This window comes from Gracilinanus agilis, chromosome 2 (assembly GCF_016433145.1).
Source record: "Gracilinanus agilis isolate LMUSP501 chromosome 2, AgileGrace, whole genome shotgun sequence".
Classification (NCBI taxonomy): Eukaryota; Metazoa; Chordata; class Mammalia; order Didelphimorphia; family Didelphidae; genus Gracilinanus; species Gracilinanus agilis.
This window is the reverse complement of record NC_058131.1, coordinates 67013400-67035767: the sequence shown is the minus strand read 5'-3', so window position 1 is coordinate 67035767 and position 22368 is coordinate 67013400. Positions and strand designations below refer to the sequence as shown.

The window sequence follows — 22368 nt, the reverse complement described above, 5'->3', positions numbered from 1 at the left end:
GCCCATCCTCCCTGAAACAATGGACACAAGAAATTGGGGGTGGGAGACAACTGAAGACTTCAAAAGCAACCTTAAAAAATAAAAACCTACTTCAGTGCCAAAGATGAGTAATCACAGGAACTATTACACTGTTACTAAGATGGGCAGCTAGAAAGCACTTTGAGGTTGTCTCATCTAACTTTTATTTTACAGAAGAGGAAAATAAAATCTGGAGATGTAAGTTTCCCCAGATCACTAGGCAGGGAGTATAGGGTTTGAATCTAAATCTTTGACTCAATCTAGTGTTCCGTGCTGCATTTATCCTTCTAGAGGAAGGAAAGAAACATGCATTTATTGAATACCTAACATGTTCCAAGCACTGTATGAGTTTTACAAATATCATTTCATTTGATCATCTCAGTGATCCTGGGAAAAAGGAGTTATCATGATTCTTATTTTACATTTGATGAAACTGAGGCTGAGAAAGTTTAAATGATTTTGCTCAAGGGTCACATACTGGGTATGTGTCTGAAGTAGGACTTGAACTCAGGTTTCCCGACTGCAGACACACTGCTTTATCCTTTGTACCACATGAATGACTTTAGGGAGTTTTCATGATGTGTAATATAATGTGCAGAACCAATTTTTTAGGCAGGAGATGTGAAATCTAGTCCTCCATTTTTCCTTTAATTAGCTATGTGTACTTGGGTAAGTCTCATTCCTTTTATAGACCTCAGGCTTTACCTCTATCAAATGAGACTAACAATATTTGATCTTTAAGGACCTTTTTTTTAGCTCTAAGATTCTAAAAACCTGTGCAAAGAAAGAAAAGGCATACCTTTTCTTGAATCAAAGTGTCTAAGATGTTAAAGGTCATTTAAAACCAACTAAAATACTAGAAGACTTTGGATGAGTATCACTAATAGCTCAGAAATGGTTTTACCTACCTTTGTGATAAGTCTAAAGGTCGCTGTATAATTAGACTAGATGTAACTAGGATGTTGCCTTGACCCTTCCACAAAAGGCATACGCTTCCTTATCTTGATGACCATCATGCTGTGACTCAACTTATGGCCTTTTGGAGATATGCGACAGAATTATCCCTGGACTCTCCAACTCTAGGGCCCTCGAACCTCATTTCACTTCTTTCAGAAACAAAATTCTCTGGAGAATAGCTTCTTCTCAGTGTACCACAGTCAGGCAAATCTGATATGAAACCTAAAAATGGAATGGGCATCTTTAGGAGGTGGTTGGTACCCCCCTTCACTGGCACTCTCCTAGTAATACAATAAAATCTACTATGAGTCAGAATGTGCAAAGTGCGAGGGATTGTTGTTGTTGTGTTTTGTTTTGTTTTGTTTTTTTTTTTGCCATGGTTGATGCCGATATTGTTGATCATCTTTCATTTTTGAAAAGGACCAATGACATCACAGAACAGATTCAAGTGAAGCAGAGATGCTCAAATTCATTGGTCTCACTCTCTCTTCTAGTCATCAAAGTCCAGGGGCAAGACAAAAGTCAAGACAACTGGCTATGAGCTGGGATTCAATGGATGACCTTAGCTTTTTTGATATCTGACCAAACTCTAAGTGCTCTGTTTCAGGCACCTTAAGGGTCACTGGAATAAAATTGTTCTCATCTGCCCATTTTGATGGAGAAGTCTTTTCAGGTTTAGGGTAGACATCCCCTCTGTAACTTATGGAATTGCCCTCGAAGAATTTGTAATAAAAGGGAAGACAATATACAAAAGGAAACTGAAAAGGGCAAGGGGACCAGAAAATATACACATTATCATCGTAAATTCAAAACAAAGCAATGTAGCTGATGGGAAATGAAGAGGTGGCTAGGCTTCTGGTCTGCTTTAAGGGAGGTCTTGAGAGGAGGCTTTTGGATTGCCCTATAGTCCTTTATAAGTGGACAGAGACAAATGAGGATACTAATGAAATATGAGGACCAAATGTGAAAGATGTTCCTGGTGATGAACTTTATCCTGGGTAGGATGGTGGGGTGTAAGGCACATGATGATGATAAAACTGTAACCAGGCAGAGCAGTTGATGGGAAATGTGAATACATCTTAGATTAGGAATGTTGTAGAGAGGATTTTTGTTCATATAACAGTTGGTTTGAATAGCCAAGAAAGACCTTTCCAGCTGAGAGTCTACTTTTCTTTGTGTTGAGGTTCTTTCTTTGAGTGGCAACTAGAAAAATCGAGAGGAGGGGATGATGGAAAAATTAGGATGGATGTAAAATCAGTTGTACCTCTTAAGGGATAAGATAAGAGAGAAAAAAAGAAGGAATAGCCAAAGATGATGCAATGCTTTAATTTATGGTAGATATGGTCAGCTGGGTACCATAATTGGAAATAGAAGAGACAGAAAGAGCAACAGTAGTTATATTAACAATGGAACTCTTAAGTTTTGAGAGATGAAAAAAAAAGACAGAAGAAAGCACATCCACTTGGGCTTGTCTAAACCGAAGCATAGCATCCTATAATGACTTGGCCCATCTCTGAATGTTTTTGTATTTGAGAAAGACTAATCAGCCATTTTCTTTTAATAGGCTCTCATAATTATATGGGCCATATCTAACACTGAATGGATAGATAAGAAATAGCTCCCAAGAATATCTCATTAATGCCTGAAAATAGAAATAAGAAGAGGAAAACAAAGGTATTTCTTCCATTCTCTGCAAACTGGGGCTTTGATTAAAAAATTCTTCTTAAACTTTAGTCTCAGCTCAGGTTCACAAGGAACTAATCTTCACAAAGCTTTCCAGATCCAAACAGTTCATTGGATTGGAACTGACTTTAGCTCATTAAACAGTCAATATCATCTGTAAATTCTAATGCTACTTCTGAGAACCACATCCATATCTCTGCTCAAAGGTAAACTATCAGTAAGGACAGAGTAATCATCTAATCTAATCACCCTTACCTCATTTTAAAAAGAGGCATCCAGGAAGAATAACTTGGCCGAGGTCGTATAATGAGTTCCTGACAGAGGTAGACCATGAGACTTGTTGAAATTTATTAGAGATCCTTTCAATAAAATAGTCATAATTCAGGGGCATCTAGGTAGGTCAGTGGATTGAGAGCCAGGCCTAGAGAGAGGAGGTCCTGGGTTCAAATCTGGCCTTGGATACTTCCTAACTTTGTGACCCTGGGCAAGTCACTTAACCCCCATTGCCTAATCCTTAACCACTTCTCAGCCTTGGGACCAATACACAGTATTGATTCTAAGATGGAAGGCAAGCTTTTTTAGGAAAAAAAAAGTTGTAACTCATATTTATGGAATGCTTTATAGCTTCCAAAGTGTGTGTCTAATATTATTTCATTTAATCTGTTTAACAAAAAAAAGCATCATAGGTAGATCACTGCTCCTGGAATAAAGAAGACCTAGATTCAAAGCCATCCTGTATAAGTCATTAGCTCTGGGCCAAATGGGATATTAATAAATCTATCTGGGCTTCAGTCATTTTACTATAAAATGAGGAAATTAGCCTAGATTGGAGGTTCTTAACTTTTTTGTCTCATGAGTGACATTGGCAGTTTGATGAAGTCTATGACTCCCTTCTCAGAATAACATGTTTATTTATTATTTATAATTGAAAGAAATGGTAAATTGCAGTTTGATGTTATTGAAAATAAAGATGCATTTTATTTTCACCATACAATTTTATAACCTTTAAAAATCTATCCAAAGACCCTTTCATAGACCTCAGGTTAATATTCTAGACCAGTGATGGGCAAACTATGGCCTGCGGGCCAGATGCGGCCCCCGGAAATGTTCTATCCTGCCATGTGACATTATTTCTAATCTGTGGAATACAACAAGTAGGATACAATACAATGAAACTTCAAAAGAGTTGCCTTAGAAACACACTGACAGGGGGCAGCTGGGTAGCTCAGTGGAGTGAGAGTCAGGCCTAGAGACAGGAGGTCCTGGTTCAAACCCAGCCTCAGCCACTTCCCAGCTGTGTGACCCTGGGCAAGTCACTTGACCCCCATTGCCCACCCTTACCACTCTTCCACCTATGAGACAATACACCGAAGTACAAGGGTTTAAAAAAAAAAAAAAGAAACACACTGACAGATGAGCATTTCCTTTCCTTTGGCCCCCTCTTTAAAAAGTTTGCCCATCACTGTTCTAGACTACAGAATCTTGAGTTTTTTCATTTCTGAAATTACATGTAATTAGTAAATTCCCATGAAGTTGCTAGTGAATTCATTGTTACACATTTTACAGTTGATAAAACCAAGGCTGAGAGGTAAACTAAGTTGTCTAATGTCGCATAATGCTTAAATAATGGATCTGGGACTCAAGCCTGGGTCCCCAAACTCCAACTACACTCCTCTTTCTATTATTACTGCCTCTTCAATCATTTTGCAATTCTTAAGGGGTAGTTTTCTGCAAGGGAAAGTGGCTGCTTATTGCAATCAGAAGCTGCTTAGTTGGTACATATGTTTATGCTTGTCTTAGAATTTACCAGTAAAACACTGGTAAATTTTTATTATACTGTTTATCAATTATTGTCCCAACCTACTTCACATAATTTTACTTCTGGGACATATTAGAATGATGAAATCACATTATTGATTCCCATTTCTTCTGACCAGGGCATTTCCAGTAATAAAAACAGACTGAAAGGCCCAATAAAATGAAAATACCTAATCATGAAATTCGGATTTAGACATATTCATTACAGTTAAAAGATGGACAATTTGTTATTAAATGTTCATACCAATTGAACATCTCTTAAAAGGACAACAAAATGGGTTGGAAACAGTAATAGACTCAGAGACAGAAGAAACCCCGTTGTCTGTAATGGTTATTTGTCCTTGTGAAACTCACTTTCCTTCACTCTATTACAGTTTTCTTAATTGTAAAATGAGATAGTTGCTCAAGATGCTTACTAAAGCCCCTTGCAGTTATTTCTGCTATACCAAACTTTCTCTAGAATATTAGGTTGTTGGAAGATCTGGGTTGGGGTCTTGGTCCTACCTTTTAGCAGCTGTGTACTTTTAGGAAAATACTCTAACCATTCCGAGACACCGGGTTTTCTCATGTATAAAGTGGGAACTGTCTAAACCTGAAGAAGATACTCAATGAAAGAAACAAACACAAAGGAGAAATGAGCACTTTAGTGTTATGGTTCTTTAGAGTGAGGTATCAAACAAACTGGCAGTAATACAGCCTTTCACTTTGTTTTGAAACCTTTATCTTTTATCTTAGAATCAATACTGTGTATTGGTTCTAAAGCAAAAGGGGATAAGGGCTAAGCAATAGGGGTTAAGTGATTTTCCCAGGGTCACACAGCTAGGAAGTGGCTGAGGTCAGATTTGAATAGAGGAACTCTCATCTCTGAGCCTGACTCTCAATCCACTGAGCTACCTATCTGCCCCAATTCTTGCACTTTTTAAGAGCCAGATTAAAACATAATTGGGGGAAAATTAACTAAATAAAAATACAACAGAACAGAGATATCATTAATATGTGGTTTTCTAAGTCAACATACAGACTTAGGGAACCCTTATGTATAGTTTGCTGGTCCTTATTTTAATTAGAATTTGATACGCTATTTTAGAGCAATGGTAGTCTCCAAAGTGACTTATGTGATGATCCAATTTGAGAGTAGAAAAATTGGTTAAATCCCATTCTCCTTGAAATCACCAACAGAATCTACTTACCTTTGTGACTCTGTTCTGGCCTCTTCTGTATAATATCTCCAGCTCTGCACTAAGTGGGTTCCTCAAGGTAGTTATAATCCAATTGCTTCATCAGGTCACCCATAGCAGCATACCTGTCATAACCACAGTACCCACACCCCATAACCATCTACTTAACCCCCAGACCACCTCAGAGTTATTGCATCTGGTGCCCCTTTAAAGGATGGTTTCTTCTAACCAGCAAATAGGAGACCTGCTTCCTTCTCTCATTTTAGTTTTGGGTAGGGCATAATAGTACATGCAAGTGCCTGGCATGCAATAGGGGCTCAATAAATATTTATTGACCAACTAACTGATAGATTAGAAGTATATATTAAAAAATCTATCTATTTATCTGTCTGTTTATCCGTCCATCCATCCATCCATTCATCCCTCCCTCCCTCTCTCTGTCTTTCTATCTCTCTATCTATTTATTCATTTATCCATCCTTCCATCCCCTTCTCTGTCTCTCTTTTTCTTATCTATCTATCATCTATCTGTCCATCTATCTGTCTGTCTCCATTCATTTATTTATTACTGATAGCGGCTTATAATGAAAAAAATTGGATTGGATATCACGTTTCTAGAGGCAGTCTTCCAACTTCAAATGTGTCCTGTGCCAACTGTCTGCATGAGTCTACTAAACCCAACAGTAATGAACAAAATTTTGAACCAGGGGCTGCCTTTTGAATCATTTGTGTGCTAATTAAAGGTCTAAATTACTCTCCAATAAAAGGCGATACGATTAAAATGACTGCAACCTTGTATAAACAGTATGGGATTTAGAATCAGAAGAATTGTGTAGGAATCCTCAGCTCCAAAATCCTACTTACTAGGTGTCTAACCCTGGACACATCACTGCATCTCTCTGGACTTTGGTTTCCTTGACTCCAAAAAGATAGCAGAAAGCTGTGCCACATTCAGCAAATGAGGGGATGGATTTGGAATCCCCAAGGGATAAGTTCAAGTCTTAGCTCTGCTACTTATTCAATCTTTAGCAATTGTCAAGTCAGTTAAACTCTCAAAGTCCCCGGGAAGTCTCTAAAACCCTATGTAATAGAGAATTTCCTCATTTCAATCCTGGCATTCCCCCATAAAGGTCTGGACATAAACTTTTTAAATGTAGAGTTTTGGTATGAACAATTATTTACATATATGACCTTAATAGAAGGCAAGTTTTTGGAAAATATGGATAATTTGGCTTTTGGCTTTGTATTGCCAATGCCATGCATCTAGTTTGAATGTATCAAAGAGTTGGACGAATTGGTAATGATAAACCACATGACCAAAAGGAATGTATTTTGAATACTACAGAATTCTATGTAAATTATTTTCTGTTCTATCAGACTTTTTGTGACTCCATTTAGGGTTTTCTTGTCAATTGCCACTTCCTTCACCACCTCATTTTATAATAGGGACTAAGGGAAATGAAATTGTGTGACTTATCTGGCGTCACGCAGGTAGTAAGTCTCTCAATACAGATTTGAACTCATGTCTTCCTAATTCCAGACCTGCTGCTTTGTCTACTGTACCATCTAACCATTCATAGCTAGAAATGACATCTATTAATGGAGCAATACCACAATATGCAAAATAGAGTTAGCAAATTTAACCTAATTAAAATTCTAAACCAGAGTCCAGATATTTGAAAATATTTTCTGGGAAGAAGAAACTCAAAGCTTTGGCGATGTCATTGTTACAAGCTTTTTGCTGAGATGTTTTGCCATAGCATCTAGAGCCCTGGATCTGGACTCAGGTGAACAGAGATTAAATCCTGCTTCAATTATTTATTAAAGTAACCCTAGGCAAGACACTTACCCTATCTCACTCTCAGTTTCCTCTTCTATTAAATGGGAATGATAAGAGAAAGCCTCTGTGTCACAGGGATTTTCTGAGAATCTGGTGAGATTAATATATGTAAAATACTTTGCAAACCTTCAAGCACTATGTAAATGTTAGCTATTATTATTTGTTCAGGATTATTATGGAAATGAAATCCCTGATTTAGGGGAAAATAATGAAGATGATTATAATCATCATACCTTATATGTATTTAGAGCCTTAAGTTTTCCACAGCAGCTAAAAATCTGCTTCTGATTCCTCAGCATGTCATGGAGGGGATCTAGGAATCCCAAAAGCAATTACAGAAGATAAAAACTCTGATGGATCCCATAAACTGGAAAGGCTTTGATATACTGTATATCTGTCAGCACAGGACCAATATAGCTACATGTAGAAAGGAGCTTTCATGATCAGAGCCCTGTCCATGTTCGAACAATTCTGTCTATCTATCTATCTATCTATCTATCTATCTATCTATCTATCTATCTATCTGTTTATCTATCTGTCTGTCTGTTTTTCTCTTTGTCTATCCATCCATTCATCCATCCATCCATCCATCCATCCATCCATCCATCCATCCATCCATCCATCCATATATTCATCAATCTATCTATCTATCTATCTATCTATCTATCTATCTATCTATCTATCTATCTTTCTATCTCTCTATCTATTATCTGTCTATCTATCTTACTATCTATCAATCTCTCTACCTATCTACCAATCTTCCCATTTCTCTATCCGTCCATCTATCATACATTCACATATATTTATACATATAATTACATGTATACGCATGTGTATATACACAAGAGTCTACTTACTCACATATATGATACAGAGTTGCATGATAGCATTTCATGAATCTATCTGTTAAAGCATGTATATGGTGCTATGATTTATGCCAATGGAGGAGTATCCAGAAGGAAGAAATTATAAATCATCAAAATATTGAAGAATGGACATTTATAATGCACTTTATATGTACCATTTCATTTCATAAGATTATAGAATTCAGAGCAGGAAGGTGCCTTCAAGGCCACCTAGTTCAACACCCTTATCTTACACATGTGGAAACCAGGGATATGGAAGGTTGATCAATTTGCCCAAGGTGCCATATTTAGTAAGAGGCAGAACAAGGGTTGTAAACTAAATACTTGGATTCTCATTGGGTTTTCTATTCTTTCTCACTGCCTCTCAATTTAATTATTGAAGAAAGTGTGACCCAGAAATAGATGTCACGTTGTTGCATAGAACAAACCAATATATCTATTCCATAAACCTGCAAAATGTAGCCAAACTTCTGGAACTTAGTGATTTAGAGATAATCTGTATTTTCAGATTGATAAAAGCTTGTTGGTACATGAAAACTCTGTTTGACAGGAGCATGGAGTGAATTAAATGGAGTGTGAGATAAGAGGTAAGGGTATAGAGGTAGATTAGAGATGAATTGGGGAGAATCCTGCATTCCAGATTAAAAACATTGGTCAAACTGGACTTCTAACCTTAAGACAAAAATGCCAGGAATTTAGTCAACTTGAGCCTTTGCTTTTGTCCTTTCCTGTGTTGGGAATACCTCCTGTTTCTGCCAGTTGAAATCTCTCTTCCTTAGAAGACCAAATCAGACAAGAGCTTTTCATAAGATCTTTCTTAATCTTCTTATCTGGAAGTGGCCTCTTACTACTCTGAATTCTCCTAGTCCTTTGACTTCACATTAGGAATTCTGCTTTGAAAAATATATAATTATTTATATAAATGTAATGAAAGAATTTGCCTTATTTTTTTTCTGTCTCCTTCAGGGTTTAGCAGGAAGTTGTGCCTATAATAAATAAGGCACTTAATAAATGTTAATTGAATGAATCAAGAAATGATAATCAATATATCCAAATACCTGATTTCATCAATATTGTGATTCCCTCCAGTGATTCAAGCCCTCCAGGCCTTAGTTTATAAATTCTCATAATTTCTGTGGTCAGTCATTTATTCCCTGTTATCCAACCTTCTGTTGTCCACCCTCTTGAAACAGAGGTCAGTGTTCTAAATGGCACAACATCTTTCATCAGACCCATATCTGAAGCTCTTTAAAATGATTTTGGCCAACTATCTCCTGACTGGGTAACACTAGAATAAATATAATGGTCATCTCTATATCTTGATGAGGTTTAATATATCCAAACATATCCAAACCTGTTTTTTTTAAATATTCAATATGAAAATATAGGATCCTGCCAAAATATATTTTTAAAATGTGTCTATATAATATAGACTATATCTCATCATGATATAAAAATATAGATCCACATATAAATAAATGTAGAATACCAATCAATATAGAGATATAGATACCTCTCTTCTCTCTTTATCTATCTGTCTATCTATCTGTCTGTCTGTCTATCTATCTGTCTGTCTATCTTTCTATTTAATGGTGAGATTCATTTCTCTCTGAGTTCCCCAGAGCCACTCATTGCTTTATACCATGTATCACCTTGGATTTGTAAGCCACCACCAAAGGGAGTTGGAAGTTATGAGTAGAAATATTTGTCATGCTACTTGGCCAGATTGGCTATTCAACATAGCAAAGTGATTTCAGGGGATTCTAGGATGATAAAATCCTCTAATTATGGCCTAACCGACAAGCCACAAATCTATGTCTTGATTGCATTGTGACAAGGAAATTTCTATTATTGGTGAATACTTAGTAACCAAAGATTAGGGAAGGACAAATGAAACAGGCTAAAGGTAAAATGTTTTCTAACTATGAGAGAACCAAGTTTGGAAAAGTGACTGCCTCAGCTGCCTCAGATAAAGAAAGATAAGAAAAGGTACCATCTTTATATTGCTCAAAGATTTACAAAACATTTTCCATACATTATCTCTTTTGATCCTCAGAATAACCCTATGAGGTAGTAGGGAGGGAGGGAGGTATTAGAGATTAAAAAAATCTTCATTTATTGCTGAATAAATTAAGGCTGAGAGCCTATAATTCCCATGGTTTTGAAGCTTAATTGTGACAGAGGACAGGAGACAAACTTATTTAGTTCTCTCTTAACTTCAGATTCAAATGTGTTCTAGTATATTACCCGGCAACCATGAGAGAATCATAAATTTATCATTTTAGGCCTAGAAGAAATGTTAGAGGTCAAATCCTGCTTTATAAAAATACAAAGAAAAGAAAAGAAATACTTTATTTGGATTAAAAGAATCTGAGTTTGAATCCTGGCTCTGATACTCAACCTTTTCTCCCACTTCATGTCAACCTGGGCAGTTCCCGACCACTATAACCCTTACTTTTATCATTTGCAAAATGAAGAGGATTTGGCTAACTCATAAACAAGAATATTTGTACACCCCTCATGTTCCAAGCACCATTCTAGGTTCTGTATAGAATGTACTGAATATCAAAACATAAATGCAAATGTTCTCTTCTCATAAAAAATCTTACAATTTATTAGAAGAAACAATAATTGCACCTAAAATAAATACAGTATTTTTGAGGGATATATCATTTTTAAATGATCTTTTATATCCTTATGGTCTTTTAGCTTATAATCTCAAGATTCTCTGAAGTCTCCAATGTTTTAAATATAAGATTTCAATTTGTAAAAGCAAAAATATCCTTAGGAAGTTCAGATAGCTAGTTAACAGTAGTCATTATTACTACCCCTTTGTCCTAACTCCTGTCTGTGTGCTTTCTACTATATCCTGCAGTTTTTCACATATTGTGAACTATTATGTTTTTTATCAGTTCTATGAATTCATCACCATTTGCTTCAAATTACAGAAAAGGAGAATATCAATAAAATGAATAATCACTAAGAAAGAACCATAATACCTAACCATCATACTAGAGAGCGATATCACAAATCTCAAGTGATAAAATATAGGGCAATTTATATTTTTCAGCATTTATATTTTTCTAAGTATTTTTTCCATATACCCATATATTTGACCATTTTCCATTGTTTTTAAAGTAATATAAGAAACCTTGTTCTTTGGAGCTTTAAAAATTTATTGTTGTTGTTCAGTCATGTGTGACCCTTTGTGACCCTATGGATAATAACATGACAATAATGTCCATGCTGTTTTCTTGACAAAGATTCTGGAGTGTTTTGCCTTTTCCTTCTCCAGTGGATTAAGTCAAAGAGTAGTTAAGGGACTTGTCCAAGTTCAGAAAGTTAGCAAGTGTCTGAGTTTATATTTGAACTCAGGTCATCCTGAATCCAGGCCAACTGATCTCTCCCCAAGAGGTACTTAACTGGCTCCTATCATTTACTTTAATGAGACAGAATTTTGTAAACCACAGAGATAGTGGTCAACACTTACTAGAAAATAATGCTTATATGTGCTTTGGCATCACCAATTATCTGGGAGTAGATGATCAGTGGGCATATAGTTCACATTACTATAATCATTTAAAAATGATTTAAAAATTTAAAAAATCATAAAAAAATCATAAAAAAATTAAAGATTGAAGCGTATTTTCTTCTCAATGACTCTGTGAGGAATATGGTAGTCATTTTCATCCTCATTACAAAGTTAATATTGTATTAAAGAGGTCAGGTAACTTCTCCAAAATGATGCCATCTGAGAAATGAGGTTTGATTTCATGTCTTCCGATTCTGAATTCAATTTTCTCCCCCACCCTAGAGTAATGGAAATTCTATGAATATATAATAAATGCATATGAATGAATACGAAGTTGTGATATGCCCCTAGTATACAAAGATAGAACCAATTCAAATCCTACTTTGAGGTTCAACACATTCACAGACATGTAAACACTCATTTTCAAAAGGGGAAGAGTACTACCAACAGAATGGCAGAAGACAGAGGGGAAAAGAGGAATCCAGAAGTAATTCTAGCAGGTACTACCTGAATTGTGCCAGTTTTTAGAAGTAGGGGTGAGGAGATAATGCATGAGGAACATGAGGAACATCTTGTGAAAAGTTAAAGAAATAGAGGGTGGTCCTTAAAGGATGGAAAATGGGAGTGAAAAGCTAGCAGACCAGTTTAGCTAGAATATATAATACATTAAAGAAAATAATGTGAAATGCATAAATTATAGGGAGCCTAGTATCAGTGGGCATCAAATACCAGCCAAAAGAGTTTATAATCTATCCATCATATAGACAAAAGAAAGCCACAGAACATTTTTGAAGAGAGAGCCATGGTCAGCTCTATACTCTGAGACTATTGATTTGGCATCTATATGAGCTATACATTAGAAAGATAATAATCTGGAAGTTGAGAGACCAATTAGACAAATTGGAATGGTCCATATGGGAGAACATGATGGTAATTGTATGAATGTAGAAAAGAGAAGGGAAAACAAGAAATGAAATACAAGTAAATTTGGCAGGGCTTAGTGACTAACCAGATTTAGGGATGGAGGAATCAGGGATAATTTGAAACTCTGAATCTGGGTGACTATATGGGTAGTATTATCTTCTACAGAAATAGGGACAATTGGAAGGAAAAATCATGAATTCAATTGTAGAGTAGATGAATCTGGGACATTGAGATAGATATATCCAGAAGACAATTGAGGATATGGACTATGGCTAGGAAACATATTAAGAGTTGGATATACAAATTTGCAAGTCATTCATATCTATACAGTGATATTTGAGCCCTTGGGAACTGAAAAGCTCTTTAAGAGATATGCTGTAGAGACAAGAATTTACGACCCAAGATTTGGGGGACAACTGAAGTTAGTTGGTAATATATGGGTGATAATTTGACAAATGAGAGGAGAGGTCAAATGGGAAGATGGAAAACCAGGATGCACATATATCACAGATATAAAGGAAGGAATTATAGCATAGATAAGTTGGAAGTGTAAGAAGCTACTGAAATGTCAATTAGAAGGAAGATTATTTTAAAATTAATTTTAATTTAGCAATTAAATCATTTTTATTTAATTGGATTTTGCAGTTAAGAAATAACTAGCATACTTGGGGAGAACAATTTTAATTGATTGATGGGGTCAACAGAATTAGAAAAGAGCTATGAGTCAAAGGTAGGGAAAAGGATGCAGCAAACATATATTACCCTTTCTAGAAGTTTGTGAAAGAAGCTTAAGGTACCACAGAATGAAACATGTATCAATCTATGTATCTATGCATCTATCTATCTACCTATCTATCTATCTACATACCTGGCTAATGTTTGGAAGGTTTGTAGATAACAGAAAGTGAGTGTCCAGAAAAGTTTGAAGATAAGAGGAAAAGAAGGAATAATTGAGGAACCAATCACCTGGAGGGGATAGGATAGGATGGGAGAACATATGGCAAAGACATGGATAAGGACTAAAAAGAGCCACCTTTTTCCTCAGATAATCAATCAAAGGAGGAGAAAAATATCAGTTTTGAGTTGTAGAATAGGATTAAGAGGGCTGATAGATGGCATCAGTTTTCTTGGTATAGAAAGTGGTAAAATCATCTGAGAAAGATGGTGGTGGAGAAGTGAAATCTTTGAGAAGGAAGAAAATATGGAATAGTTTCTTCAAGAAATGACAATCAATGAAAGAAGAGTAAAAAGAATTTTAAGTAAGAAGATCTAGACTCACAAAAGAATACTTAACATGTAATAGATCCAGTAAATATAATCAAGTGATTTTTTTCAAATTACGAGAGGTGAAGTTCAAAGGCAGGAATAATTTAGCTTTGGATTTGTGTGCCTGGAAAGAGGATAAAGGTGGGATGAATTCAAGAGTAGAATATACCTAACTAATTAACTAATTAGGCCAAATCAATAAAGGTAGCTAAGTGAAACCAACTGGGAAAAGATGAGATTTAAAGAGAACATACATCACAATGATAGCAAAGATGATTTTATGATGGAGGAGAGGCTAGGTTGAAGTGATAAATTTTGATCACGGGGCAGGACATTAAGAGATCTGAATGAGGAATCTACCACATGCATGGATGACACATCAAGAGTCTGACCTAGGGTGACTAAAGTACAGTTTACATGCAAATGTTGGAAATTTAGAAGATTGGTGTCCTAGGAAGAGAGAGTTTTAGAAAACACAGTATTTGTAATTGAAATATTGACTCCCAGAATAACCATTTATTGGTTGTATGAGGCCTTAACTCTGTCACAGCCTCCTCACCTGCAAAATGTGAATACAGCCATGTACCAACCTACCTTTCAGCATTCGTGTGAGAAAAGCATTTCAGAAACAGTACAGTCGAGAAATGGGAGCTGGATTACTGTAAGACTTCAGAAATGATGAAGATACCCCATGCTTCTTTATATTCCATTCCCAAACCCAAGTGTACCAAATGAAAAATGACAAATTAATTAGGGAAAGAAATTTTATTTCCAAGCTTCTAAGAGGGTTCTACAAACAACAGACTAAAACCAAAACCAAACCAAACAAAAATAACAAAAAAAGTCCTCCAAACCCAACCATTTGTAACTCTTAAAAAAGTGGTGGACATTGTCCCTTTAAGTTGAACATAAACATGTAGAAAATGAAGTGATCAATTCTACCCCTAATACAGTTCCAATGGTGTTATTTGACATCAACCTTTACAATGGGATTATTTGTAGTTGTGTTCTCATGTAAATATCATTTTTGTATTTTTTGCCTGTTTTCATTGTTTCAAATTCCAGTGGAGAACTGTGCAAATCTAGCAAAATATTCTTTGGAATATTAAAAAATAGAAAAAAAATTAATCCATCTGGCAAAATTATGAACCTAAAGAAAAGACATAAAATCCTTTAGTCAAATGGAGGACTCTGAATTCTTCATATCTGGGGAGTTGGTTCCATTGAAGTCATCTGAAAATGTCTGATTTGGATACAAAGTGGTCATTGTGAGCAAGGAGCTCACAGGAATGCTTTGAAAGTGATTATTTTGTTTGTGACTCAATTTTGAACTAAGAGTAATTAAACAGAAAGTTGTTCAAGCAAAGCATATAGAATAACATTGTGTAATTTAAAAAGACAGAAAGAGAAAAGAAAAGAAAATCTAAGTATTGACTATAATCCTAGATAAGCCACTTTTTCTGTTCCTGGGATGAAGAAGGGGAAAAAATGATGTGATATGTTTCTATTACCTTTCCCCTAATATTGCTCATTATAGAATCCTAAAATCTCAGCAATGGCAGGACCTGAGAGGTCATCTACTCCAACCTCTTTCAAGCCAACCTCACCACACACACACTGGTTATTGCTCTAGTTGTCATTTGGGATAAAACCTATGGTTATCTTCTCATTGCAAATGAGGAACATGACACCCCCATGGCACAGAGGTCATGAGAATAAGGATTGTAGCATCTTCTCAAAGTGCCAAACTTCTGTGTCCTTTCAAGTTCCATTTACATCTTTTCTCTCTGACTCTCCAGAGCAGAAAAAAGCATCAGCAAGGATCTGTATAGTCCAAGAAGCTAGATAATGTTTCAGCAGAATGCAGACATGTACAAAGAGCTGAACCGATACACTGAGTCTATCCTGGTCCCCTTTACCTTGCCCCATCTTGAACTAAAATACAAAAAACCCATAGATATTTTCATTGGATTAAAAATGCTAAGAATGGCAAATCTGAAGGAAAGGACTGCCTTTTGTTAAAAATGTAAATGCCATGTTATCCTAAGGTGAGGTCATTCTATAGCAGGAAAACAAAAATATATTGAAATGCTAGAGTCATAATTATTATTCAGATAAACTAATTGCCAGGCAGAACAGTGTGAGGGGCTCTCTTAATCACATGGGGCAAGATTTAAGAGATCTGGTATACCAGAGGAGTTCATTCAAGACAATGAAGCATCCACCTCAACCGTGGGAGATTATGGGAACTCCGTTGCCTTAATATCACATAACCATGGAATTACTAAGATAGAATATAAATGCACATTACATAACATATATTGTAAAATGAGAACCAACCCTCCAACCAGTGCACCATCTCCTCCTAGGATCTGTGCTCTGAGAGAAGCCACAAGGCTTCTACTGAGAGGGTACAAAATTATTCACACGACATTACAGAATCTTCTCGAAAAACATTTGTAAAATGTATTTGCTTTTTAAATAAACACTTAACAAGGCAACAGACAAACTTCCAACAGATAATAAATAGGGCTATTAAAAGGTCACAATTGTCCATTAGAACTATAAACGGGACATTAGAAACATGGGGTTCCTTTTAAATGCTTAAGAATTGAAAACAAAGATTAAAAAAAGAATCTTTTTTTTTATTTCAAAGGTTGCTTCTTATATTGAAGCACATATTAAAGCAAAAGTACAATGTTCATAAAATATAAGTGTGATGCTGTAACATTTCTTACATGTCAGAATACTGAAATCTGTATGTATACTAAAATAAGAGCTTTAAAATTGTACAAATAGATACATTAAAAATGACATAGAAATAGGGCGCCTCCCACTGCAACAAGACAGAGTTATATCTGGCACGTATTAGTTTAAGATGAAAGTATAAGCAAAAAGATTTACAAGAATTAGCAGTAACAAGTTTGATGCTCAAGAGACAATAATTGTACATTGTATTGTACATACATCATATGGGTTTAAGCTGGCTGAATATTATATATTTCAAGTTTAAGAATGCACTACGTACAGAGTGTCCATAGTTTTAAGGCGAAATTACAGCTCAGAACTGTTGTCCTTTCTAATTTTGTGGAAGCTTCTTTGACTTAAAAGATTTAGATGTCCATAACACAGAAAAAAAAATCCCTTCATTGTTAAGTCCATTGTTAACATTTTCCTTCACTTAAATATTTTGCACGGCAAGTGGTTTCTCTTGACTGAAGTCGATAACCAACTTCTCTGTTTGCCTTTTGGGAGAAAAGGTACTTCACAGTATTTACCACTGGGAGGTCCTCGTTTTTATTAAAGTGATCCTCTCTGTAAAATGTTGCCATTCTAAATGAGCCTTTCCTTGATTTTAAAAAAATACCTGTTTACATTTCTTCTGGGGTCTTCAGAATATTGGACACAGTTCTTAAGGCCAAATTTGTATCTTTATTGTTAAGAATCATCATCAAAAGTGTCTTTGGAACCATACAAGTCTGCTAGTTTCTTAAAACGAGGTCCCCAGTTTTGTAGATAATCGTAGTCCAAATCGGAATCTGTCGTGGCCGACTCTAAGGAGCTGAGAGAGCCAGCCACTGAGCCCCGTCCTTCATAGCCATAGATCTGGATAGAGTCATAAGGGGGAGCTGTCGGGTCATTGTCAGCCTCCTGTATCCTTGTGTTGATGAAATCGTCAACATCAACACTATTAGGGGCTGGTCGAAGCCCAGGTCTGGGCATATACTGATACTCTGGCTTGATATCTTTTCGAGGGATAAATCCGTTAATCCCATCCGGATTTTGGAGGGTTGCAATATCAAAGGCCTCTGTATCTTCTTCCCCACCACCTTCATCATCATAGGTAATGATATTCTCTCTCACATCTTCTTCTTCAAAGACGATGAGGGGTTCTTTCTTTTGCCTTCTCAAGGTCACAAATAACACGACAATAACTACAGAGAAAGATAAAGATGATTTGAAGCTGAGGTTTGTTTATTTTTATATTATCGGTTTCCTCTACATGTCTTCCACACATTGTCTCTTATATTACTGTACTACTGGGTATGGCACAGAAGGAGAAAGGTTAGGTTAAAGGGTGTCGTGATTAAAATTCTCTGGAGACTATCTTAATTTGTAATTACTTATTCAATAATAAAAAATGGGCCAGAGAAAGAAAAAGCACCAACCACCTATGGCTGGCTCCTTTCTTAACTACCTCCTGACCCCAGTGGACTTAGGCATCTCCTCCCCAGGGGATTTAGCCACCTCCTCAGGCTGGGATTTCAGGGAAAAGAGACCCTATTTCTTCCCCCTATGCCAAATCATGCTCTTTTTGATGTCTCTTTCCCAAGCCTTTTTTTTTAAAATATATTTTTAAACCTTTAACTTCTGTGTATTAGTTCCTTGGTGGAAGAGTGGTAAGGGTAGGCAATGGGGGTCAAGTGACTTGCCCAAGGTCACACAGCTGGGAAGTGTCTGAGGCCAGATTTGAACCTAGGACCTCCCTTCTCTAGGCCTGACTCTCAATCCACTGAGCTACCCAGCTGCCCCTCCCAAGCCTTTTTGATTGGAAGACTCCAACCTCAGTTCAGAAAAGAGGCAGGTCTTCTGGATACCAGGAGTCACCCCACTATTTAGCGTAGCCCCACAGGGAGCATACCTACTTTTCTCTGACTAATTTTGCCTAGTTTGTTTAGTTTATTCACTTTCTTGTTTACAGATGAACAAAGAGTTTGCCTCCATCCTGATTCAGCAAAGGGGAAGAATCAAGTTGTAGTTTCAGGCTTAAAATTGAAATTCTTTCCCTTTAAAGCCCAAAGGCTGTCTTGGGATGCCAAAAAGGAGTATAGATTAATATTAAATTTCTAAAGGCCACACTTTCCTTTTATCTATGCATACATCCTCAATTAACAATTTCTAAGAAAAAATGTCAAAGGTTATCTTCTATCCATTTTGCATTTATCTTTTCTGTTCTGATTTACACACACACACACACACACACACACACACACACACACACACACACACACACACAATCTCTTCTCATTAGAATGTAATCTCCAGGAGGACAGATTGTTTTTGCTCTCTTTTTGATTTTGAATTGTATCCCCATTACACTTCCTGGAAATAAAAGTGCTGAATCAGTGGTTGTTGCTTGATTGATTATTTCACCTGAGTCCTTAAGAAGAAAATCTATTACTCCTTTGGGGCTCTGACTCACCTAATTATTAGAAAGACCTTTTTTATACAGTAGCACACACATACACCTGACACTTCCCTCATCTATAAGGGGAAATGATTACATTAGCAAGAGCTTATGAGGTTTCTTTTAACTTTAATCCTAGAAGAGGAAGAGGTGAATAGATGAAGCATTGATCCTCTAAATTCTAACAGAGAAGCAATGCACTTTAGTTGAACACAAGCTTAAAGGAACAAGAATACCTGTGTTCACATCTTTTATGTGATTCTTATGAGCTCTGTGACCTCAGGTGATTCACATATGATAGAGTGAAACTTTAGACCTCATTTTTTCTCAGTTGTGAAATGAAGATAGAGATACTTCTCTACTTACCTCTCAGTATTATTGTGAGGAATTTATTCTACAAACCTTAGGGCTCTTTGTAAATGCTTGATATTTGAACTAACATCATGAGTTCAAAGCTTGCTTCTAGCTCTAACTTTAAGTCTTTATGACCTTATAGGGAATATCAGGTCAATTCTTTAAGCACGGAAAAATAGAAGTTAAGGGTATTCTAAGGCAGCCCATATCACTTTTGGATACAGAATCAGGAGAATGTTTTTCCTTACTTATATCTGAAATCTTCCATTATATATGTCCCATCCATTATACTATTTTGCCTCCCCAGAGGGAAAGAGAACAAGTCTAATTTCTCTCCTGATGATGATCTTTAAGATACTGGAGGTCAGTAATCATATCTCCCTAAATCTTCTTTTAGGCTAAAGATCCTCGATTCCTTTAATGGACTTCCATTATGTCATGATCTCCAACTCCTCTTCCTTAGTTATATTTCACTGGATGCATTAAGGCACAACAGGGCATATTGTTCTTAATGGATTTCCTCCAGTGGGCTTAATTCATATTTGATAAACTAAATTTCTGTACCACCTGTATGTTATAGCTGGAGGTTATGGATCTTAAAATTAATCTCTCAATCCTAACCGAGAATAATTCAAATCAGAAACATAATGAAAAAGACATTGCTTACCCAGCAAAATCACGATGCAGGCTAATATCGCGACTAAAGCCCCAGTGCTGAGTCCTGCATTGAGGACATAGGCTTCAGCATTGCAGGACAACAGCGCTCCATTCACATCACATCCGCACACCTTGATTGTCAGAGTATTGGTGCTGCTCATGGGAGGTATCCCCCCATCGCTGATCACGATTGGAAGCAGGTATAGGTCTTGCTTCTGCCGGCTGAAACCACCACGTTTAACATAAATACCAGCAGTGTTGTCTGTGAAGAAGAAAGCAAGCTCTCAGTTTGTCCTAATGAGATCCCTTTGACTGGCAGCCAACACTCTTTAGCATTCAGGAAGAAAAATGGAAGGTCACTCTCCTCCTCGTAGAGGTTAACTCCCCAAATCTTCCTCACTTGTTCCTTAATCTAAGTATCTAAGAATGTCTGAGACTGTTTGGCATACTAAGATTGCAACCCATTCTCCGATTCCCTGGTGTGTCTCATTTATCAATTTTCTATTATAACCATCATTTAAAGGGAAATTCAAGTTCCAACTCCTCCAGAAAGCCTTCGTTAGTTCTCTACTCAACATACACATATTGCACTTTCTTTGGGCCTCTCTGATGCCCTCCTATTTTAGATTCTAGTGATTTATTAATGTTTAACAACCATCTCCCATGCCCAACACACAGACAAGAGGACAAAAGGACAAAGGGCTATTACTCTACTAAATTTTATATTACTTGCTCTGCTCTCCAATCCCCATACAAATGCCTTCAAAAACTCATGGAATTTCAGAGCTGGAGAGGACTATGATGAACATCCAATTTAACCCATAGAGGATATTGTATCCCTTCTACAACATAGCTGACAACTGTTCATTTAGCCTTTCTTGAAGATTTCCATTGAGGGGAAATGTACTATTTCCCAAGACACCAAATACTACTTTTAGATAGTGCTAATTGTTAGAGGGTGTTTTTTTTTCCTTATAAGAAGCTTGATTTTGTCTTCTTGAAATTCCCATCTTGCCCCAGGCCCTGTACCCTATAGGTGCTTAGTAAATATTTGTGGAATTGAATTAAATCTTAATACAAACACAAGAAATTGAATTTCCCTGAGCAGTCTAATTGGCAGCCTAACATCATTATTTGAGCTGTATGAATCCTTCAACCCCTGTCAGTCTCCTTAATCATTGAATGTAGAACATCATTCAGTTCCACTTAAACAGACAGTAAGCAGTTCAGAATAGGAGTAGGCATATATTTGTATTAAGAAAACCTGGATCAAGGACAAGGTGGCTAACAAGATGGAAAGTCAGACCTAGTGAGTAGGTGGTCCTGGGTTCAACTGTGGCCTCAGTCATTTGCTAGCTGTATGACCCTGAGCAAGTCATTTAATCCTCATTGCCTAGCCCTTATCACTCTTCTGCCTTGGAATCAGTATAGAGTATTGATAGAGTAAGGGTTTTTAAAAAAAGAAAGTCTGGGTCTTTGTTATGATGACAATTTCTCTACAAGACCTGTGTCACTGAATCCATGCATGTCCCTCCTATGGTATAGATAGAAATTCCTCCATACTTACTCACTATGCTTCCTCTCCTCTCCCCTGCCCTTGTCACCCTCAAAAGACTCTGTATTTACCTGTTATGCTAGATACCTCCCTCACTCTGTTGAGGCTAGCTCTTAACGGAGGCCACAACTTAAATACTGGTTACCTATCAAATCAGATGATTGAATACTGGACCAAGATATTCATGGATTCCTTTCCTGCCTGGCTTCATCACTGTAACCATGAGAATCCCTCTTTACTCTTCTGAGCTTCAGTTGCTCTCATTCAGAGTAGAGACAGTCATCCTTACAGTTACTTCTTTCATAGGGATGTTTTGAGGAAAGTGATTTGTAAAATCGGCAGAGACAGCCAGGTGGCACAAAGGATAGAATTCTGGACTTTTCATCAGGAAGACTTAAGTCCAAATCCAGCCTTAGATACTTAGCAGCTGTGTAATCCCAGGCAAATCACTTAACCTCTGTTTACTTTAGCTCCCTCACCTGTAAAATGGGGATAATAATAATAGCAATATCTCATGGTAATTGTGAAAATCA

General features: G+C 36.6%; 1 protein-coding gene across 4 annotated transcripts in view; it reads right to left on the bottom strand.

Annotated features, from left to right (window-relative positions):
* Positions 1-17519: 17519 nt before the first annotated feature.
* The window catches only part of CDH11 (cadherin 11), a 54763-nt gene continuing 49914 nt past the window's right edge, over positions 17520-22368 (bottom strand). For all 4 annotated transcript variants that reach the window (XM_044660608.1, XM_044660610.1, XM_044660609.1 and 1 more), the window contains 2 exons: positions 20291-20542; positions 17520-18016 (listed from right to left, as the gene is read on the bottom strand). In XM_044660608.1, the coding sequence (XP_044516543.1) occupies positions 17520-18016; positions 20291-20542 (749 nt within the window). The remainder of the gene's footprint in view (positions 18017-20290; positions 20543-22368) is intronic.